Source organism: Opisthorchis viverrini (genome assembly GCF_000715545.1).
Source record: "Opisthorchis viverrini unplaced genomic scaffold opera_v5_16, whole genome shotgun sequence".
In the NCBI taxonomy this organism is placed as follows: domain Eukaryota; kingdom Metazoa; phylum Platyhelminthes; class Trematoda; order Opisthorchiida; family Opisthorchiidae; genus Opisthorchis; species Opisthorchis viverrini.
Window position 1 is genome coordinate 2,980,461 of NW_008751672.1, and position 7,706 is coordinate 2,988,166.

At 44.8% G+C, this 7,706-nt stretch overlaps 1 protein-coding gene across 1 annotated transcript; it reads left to right on the forward strand.

Moving 5' to 3' along the window:
- Positions 1-978: 978 nt before the first annotated feature.
- On the forward strand, positions 979-6,412 carry T265_01526 (hypothetical protein; the record flags this gene model as incomplete). The annotated part of the gene is made up of 2 exons (XM_009165567.1): positions 979-1,698; positions 4,855-6,412. The coding sequence occupies one exon, from the start codon at positions 4,860-4,862 to the stop codon at positions 5,868-5,870; it is 1,011 nt and encodes a 336-aa protein (XP_009163831.1).
- Between the last annotated feature and the right edge of the window lie 1,294 nt (positions 6,413-7,706).

Here is a 7,706-nt window from a genome sequence, read left to right on the forward strand (position 1 = left end):
GTTTTTGAGAGGGCTTCAGTGAGCACTAGACCAATGGGATAATCTAAGGTTCTTGCACCGGAAACACTTTTTTTTACCGGGACTTAATTCGTTAAGCCCCTTTCAGTTTCTACTACAAATCTTGAAGACTGAGTACGCTCTATCCTGTGTTGGACGGGTGTCTCTAATCTGCCACCAAAGGCATAAATATAGTCATCAAATGAAGCGCTGCTTTGATAATAAAAAAAACGCCGTTTTGTCGTACCCCGTATCGGGTGAAGGGACGCTTTCGGTAGCTTCATCGTGTGTCGTTTTTGAAGCAGAGCATTTGAAGACTCAATTGAAGAACCTAACCATGAGGAATACCATTCCAAATGATAGAGTGCTAAGGGTCCTTCTAGATAGTTTTTAAGCACTTCGAATAAGATGATGAGATTTATAGGTCGACAACGGGATCACCCTCACTGCGTTTAACATCGACCAAGCCGTTGCTGTTGTTCGTGTGCATCGCTTCGGTTCTCACTTTCGTTAAGCCCTTTCAGTTTCTACTACAAATCTTGAAGACTGAGTACGCTCTATCCTGTGTTGGACGGGTGTCTCTAATCTGCCACCAAAGGCATAAATATAGTCATCAAATGAAGCGCTGCTTTGATAATAAAAAAAACGCCGTTTTGTCGTACCCCGTATCGGGTGAAGGGACGCTTTCGGTAGCTTCATCGTGTGTCGTTTTTGAAGCAGAGCATTTGAAGACTCAATTGAAGAACCTAACCATGAGGAATACCATTCCAAATGATAGAGTGCTAAGGGTCCTTCTAGATAGTTTTTAAGCACTTCGAATAAGATGATGAGATTTATAGGTCGACAACGGGATCACCCTCACTGCGTTTAACATCGACCAAGCCGTTGCTATTGTTCGTGTGCATCGCTTCGGTTCTCACTTCCCAACATCCTAGGCTTCTCTGCTCCCAATATGATCTAATTTTCACGTCATTGAGCTGATGAGTTTTCTCTGTTCTCCTTTTTAGGTTGTCTGCCACCAAACATTTCTCCTTTTCTCACTGCTCATTGTCGGAGTTGTTTCCATTCATTCTAATTCCAACTCGAGTCAGTCTAATGTGACAAAATCACACGTTAGCATCGAGGAATTCAGTTCGCCCCGTTTGGGACAGATCAAAGTGGGCCTTGCGTTTGCATTCTTTTTCGGAGTCCTCATTGCCTGTGGTCTTCCAATTGTCTTGATTGATTATCTACAAAAATGTGATTCCTCACCGCCAGAATTTAGCAATCACAACACACATGCAGATGAAACCGGATGTGACGAGTCCGTGCTGTTTGTGAAGCACTCCCAGTCAGCGTCTGACGATGAATTACGAAACAATAATGACTCGTCTCCGTCCGCGTGGAATCATGAAGCCGTATTTCGGCAACCTTCGATTGATGACGAATGTGTTCAAAGTCCGAACCCGGCCAACTTGGAAAATACAGTTTTGCTTACTGGCCACCCAGTGGCAGCTGGAAGTGGCTGGTCTCAGTCTAGACGATTTCAAGATCGCATCTCTCCTCGTCTAACGTGTGCCGCTGCGGATACACGCTGTACAGTACCAGCTCGCCGTCGATCTCGTGGGTTACTCTCGCGTTCCAGAGCCGAACACAAGTTGTTGTTGCGTCGTTGGTTTAGCCGGTGTAATTGTTTCGCTGCAGGGATTTTTTTGGCTTCCGGTGAGTTTGTTTCCCAACAACTTCCCTGCGTACCGTTTTCTTGTAATAGTAGCCTTGTCTTCGTCGTTAAATTTTGCGCACAGACCCGCGATTCTTGATGCGGTTTCGGAGATTGTACAGACCAGCACTCCTGACCGATAAGTCAGCGTAACCGTATTGTCTGGCTCGGCACACTAATGATACGGGAAGTACAATCAAAACCATTACAGGTTCATAGCGAATAAATTTCTGTGCTCTGATAATCCCATCAATCAACAGACAAACATCAATTTGACTGATGTTTTGAGCTATCATTCGCTCAAGTGTGAACGACGCACCATTTTAGGAGTTTGGCACATCGATTGGAAAAAATAATCGAGCGACGCTGGTTTTTCAATTTCTGCTGAATGCCGTTGGACTAGAGGTTTGCAGGTGCCTTGTTTTATTAAAGTGAGCACCATGCGTTAGGGTTACATACGGATGTCACTACCATTTTATTTGACGAATATGCTGGTGAAAAATGCTATAACGAACTGAGAAGAAGGAACCTCCTGATAATACATTCTGATGTGCCAAGTACGCGGTCAAACAGCCTGTGGAGTATGAAACAGTGAGTGCACCACTGAGTTCAATTAGCAGTTGAATAGTGTATGGAGCGCCGGCGTCACCGGTCAATTTTGTTGTTTCGGCACAATACCCCTCCCCACTGTAATACCGTGCGAATTTCCCCATGAGTCGCCCATTCGTGCATCGTTGATTAGGCGCACTACTTTCTGTTCGAGAAGATATCCAAGGACTCGAAGGTGTCTCTTCAGTGGCGACGCCTTCCTGTGATGGTGGCCGGTAATGCTTACTTATACCATATGCTTTCCGCATCGTGTTAATACATGTTCATTTCGTATCTGAGTGTTTCCGGGAAGCTTTCTTGATGGTTGGATGGAATTTCTCGCTTCTTCCATGTATGTATGCTTCACACTTATTAGTGTAGCATGGTGAACCTGAATGATTTTCATCAATCCTGTCATCCAAGTCATAAAAATTGGACGTGTTCTCATCAAGCTCAACTTATATGAGGACCACAAAATGTCATAATCAAAAAAGGGGTTTTCTTATACAGCCTCAAAAATAATGATACTTATTGGGAACTCGGAGGAAGTCGAGTTAGTGTGTTTCGCTTCATCCTTTTCCTCAGCTATATTTTCTTCTATCGATCTTTTAACAGTGAACTTTTCCAGCTATTTGCAAACTCAAAACCAAATTATCGATTAATTCAAGTCAGATTTTATCAGAAATGTTCATTAGTGTGTTTATGCTTATAACACGAACTATTTGGACTGATAGTCAACTAAAAGAGCTGGATCAGTGACGCGGAACATCTTTACTGTTTTGTCTTCTCTTGGGAAGTAAGTCAGGCATTTGGGGACCAAAATGTGTTTCCTTCTTGGATGCGAGAGGTCTGTTTCCTCGATGGGGTATTAGGATGGAAAAAAATCGTCTTTTTGTTGGGAGTTTTTCCACTTAGGAGGTCTCCTTGAGATTGGAATACAGTAACAGATTACCTAATGGTCTAACATTGACCATATAATTGCTGGTATCGTTCCTAGGACATACAATGTACTCCAGTCAACCTCGCATTCCCTCACCTGTGGATCTGCGCAAGCTATTTTTCCTTTGGTATGCAGCCATCCACTCTCAAACTTCGATCTTGTCGGCAGTGAAACTGTCCACTCATTGAAATGTCCTTACTTTGCATAGGTCACTAGATTCAAGGTCACCCAACTCTAGGTTTTGACAGCCTGCTACAATAAGTTTGCGTGACATCAAGTGAACATGTGAGATTGTGCAAAGTCACGTGAGATCAAAGTCCATCCTAAACTGCAGGCGTCCTACGCGTCTAGATCAGCTAGGAGGCTAAGAACATACATTCAGTCATGCACAGACCTTGTCCGTTGTTTCGTTGCGTATTCGGATCTGTCTGACGGGCGAGTTTACAGAATTTTTTAAACCAAACCAATAGAAAGGCGATCGGCGATTAAGTGTTGGTTTTATACCGGAGCCAAATTGGATGGCTCGCCACCTTTGTACGCTGCTTTGATATGCTAAAATCCATCACTAGGTTCCATGTGGGATTTTGTCACATTTGGCTCTCGACCCACTTAGCTTCAGTGGATCAGCTTGGCTCAAGGACGCAGGGAGTGAGGCTGCACACAGCAGATGCCTTTTGAGCAACACCAGACTCTTTGGTTTTAAAAACATTTCGACCTCATTGAATAATGCTTCGTTGGGCGACCGGTTTGTACGGCTTTTAGGGTCTGGGAGGATTGGGATAAGTTTCCGAGGCAATTTGTCGAATTTCCCCAAAATAACAGGTGGAAATGACGATGATGTTCTGTTAAGAGACGTTGGTTGTGTGGCCTTCCTAGTTATTGAGGTTTTTTAGGACTGAGTGTGTGACCGCTATTGCTGTCAGCTTTTTTGCATCCGAATGCATGGACTAATCTAAGACTTACTTGATCTACTTTCAAAGGAGAAAGAATTCTGTTGATTCATTATTTTGTTTCCCTCTGAGTCTCTTGAGTGAGCTGTATGGTGTGCGTTTCACGATGTTGGGATAGCAAGACCTCATTCTTCACGAATTGATCATCTGAAGACCTACAGGGGAGCGCCAGGCACCACTACGCTCCCCAATAAGACACTGATGATGTCACCTCGTTTGGTGGTGAGACGTTTGCAATCACATCGCCCAGCTCAACGAACAAGCCATTTCATTCATCTACAATAAAGCCAGACACAAGGAAACGAATTAGTATGAAGTACAGCATCCATTGTACAGCTCCTGCTAATACTCCTGACGTTGATGAACTGGTAAGCATGAAGCAGCTCCAATCAGTTCACAGATGTGAGTGCTCAGTTTTTACGACTGAGTAATAAGGGACCTTGAGATGTGCAAAAGACGGCATTGACAAATGTAATTCGTGAGCCGGTGTCCGTAATTCCGAGTCCCGATGCTCATCCACATCCTCCCGTGAAGAGCCTACAACTCATTCGGACACTCCTTATCTAGTCCCACTGCATGAAGTCCATTTGCGTCCATTTCAAACTATCCGTACCGATTTGACCATAATTTACAACTCCCTACCCTAAACGGCTGTTTATTGTTATCTTTCTCTCTCACAGGGTTCATGGAGTTATACATTGACGTTGAGGAAGCCATCGAGGAAGCTAAGACTCAGTTGAGCATCACTTCAGAATTCCCGTTCGCGCCATTTATCACTTTAATCGGGTTCTTTCTGGTTTTGAGCATTGAACAAATTGTACTAGCGGTAAGGAGCGCTAAACAGCATATTAGTCATCATTTGCACAAAAGACCGTCCACGCCAGACATGTCTCCCTTAGATACTCCACTATCACCCCAAAATCCCGGAGACTCTACCACAACTCCGGTGAAATTTTTATTCAACGGAGATGCCACCCACGTGTCACGTACGACTTCTGCTCCCAACCACCTATCAGGAGAAACTCCCCGTCGATTTAGTTCTTCAAGGTACACTGGACCCTCAGCACGGTACAGCCCCAATGCCGTCAGTACCAGGCCGCACACACATCACAGTCATCTTCCTGACCCACAAACTTTTGACTCGTTCGGATCCGTACTTCGTGTCATACTGCTGCTTTGCGCGATGTCGGTGCACTCGCTGTTCGAAGGTCTGGCTGTTGGGCTTCAGTCAACCGTGCAGCATACAATCGCCCTGTTTTCAGCCATTTTACTGCACAAATTGATTATTGCTGCGGGTATCGGAGTGAACTTGGCGACGGCGGTTACTGGCAGACCTGGTACACAAGGTCAGTCTGAAGTGAGCGATGAAGAGGCTAATGTGAACTCTGACAACGGTGTTAAGCTCACCCGTAGGACGCTTTGTTACCAGACCGTCGCTACACTGATTTTGTCCAGTTCCTCTCCTATCGGAGTCCTGATCGGTTTGGGACTTATGCAGCAGCAACAGTCAGGTGTACTTCTTATGACCACGGCCACCCTGCAAGGTCTTGCCTGTGGTACTTTCTTTTTCGTGGTATTTTGTGAACTGCTACCCCAGGAATTTCGTGAGGGTGTTGGTGATCGCATTGGCAAATTGTTGTTCCTCGTCATCGGTTTCCTCCTGGTGGCTCTCTACTCTCTCCTTATGCCTCATTAATTCGGGCTTCACAGTCAATTGGCCTATTTACTCTCTCGGGCGCGGTGGATAACGGCGAAAAATGGGGTCGGTTCATTACTTTCATCAGATACTTTGGACTTTGGCACCACAGAATCTCGTTTTTGTTATAATCATATTTTTCTCCTTTTTTTATCACTTCTGGTTCGTTTTGATTTTCTTTCCTTCCATGGATCAGAGGGAGGTCGAGAATTCAGCTAACAGAACATCTGATGACATACTGCTATTGACAGATGCGAGCACATGCACCTAGCTTCCACGTAAAACGGTCACGTGATGACCATTGCCAGATCGCGCAAAATCACCACAGTTTCCTTGGTCATTCCCTTTCTAGTGCCTTCGTATTTACAGTAGATCGACCACGACAGAACGAAAGCCAACTTTACCTGATGATGTCGATGTTAATCATGCCACTATATATTCTTTCTTTTCACCGCATTTTTGTCCCTCAGTGGAAAGGTTGGGTTGGATAGTGATCTGCATGGTTAGTTCTGTTCCAGCGGCACATGAAAACGTGGTTTTCAGAACTAACTTGCCCTCAAGTAGACTTTGGACATCCTGGGTTTTATGGGAGTTACGTGCTGTCTGACGGAAACAAAGTCTGCTGTTTTTTTTTTGTTTCACACGGTATTTTTTTCAAACAAGAATTAAGACACTTTGTTTACTCTTCATCGGTTGAACGTTCAAACGGACGGTCCACGCGCTCAAGGTAGCTTAGTCGTTGAGGTGCGAAACTACTGACCACAAGTTCGAAGCCGACCCCGGGATCTCGTCTTCCCAAGCCTGGGCAAACTGATAGCACCTTGGATGGCGTGGCACTTATGGTGTTACAGCTGAACAACTGTATTTCATTTCCATTTTCAGAGCGAAGGTTTTGGGTATAGGTGTGTACAAAATTATTTCCATGCTCCTCGGAGGCTGTTTCACACTTCAAAAATTGCGGATACTCACACAGAAGATAGAAGTAGTACATGATGTGCAGGAGAGCTAGGGGATTATGCTGGTGAAGGAGGGTAACATTGTAATACACCATCATCAATCTCAAACGACAATATGAGAACACTGGTGGTTAACAGTGGTGCAGCTATGTCAACTTATTAGTATAAGGCCATTCGACGTCAACCATAGAGGGAATCGGTTACAGCGCTAGGCCGCCACAAGCGCCTGGGGAGCCTACTCCCGTAAACTTTTACTCAGACAATTTAGATAGCAACTGGTCGCACGAAAATATTGGCATCGGTTTACAGAGAGTTCAGCTTTCAGGGCTCCATCTGGGTAAGGGCGCAGCACCGAGTGCACCAAAGCCTTTTGTGGTCTTTATCCTATACCGTGGTTTGTGAGTCTGAATTCGATATTGAAGACAACGACCTTGTTAAGTGGTAACTCGGCCTGTATAACGTATGGCCGAGCCACCGCAGTTTGTAATGTAATATGCACTCTTCTGGTGAATTGCCTGACGCCTCACCAAATACCCGTTTTCTTATCCGTGATATCGCGATATTCAAGGGCTTCAACGCGCTTCAGATATTCCACGACATTCCGCGTTGTATTCTGACACAGAGGTATGGCTTTTTCTCACCATGTGCGGCGCAACCTGGAAAATATCAGTAAGAATCCGGAGATCCGTGTAGACTTCATGTCAGAACTAATGCAGTTTCCAAGAGAAGAGATCGCTCCACAGCATCGAACCCCTCTTCTTGAATTGAAAGTATATCATTGGAATGGCATGATTAAGACATTATCTCCTAGGTCGCCTTAATCGCAAGTGGATAGTACAAAGGGAGGCTTAACTGGTCATAGGTAAAAAGTTGACTAACG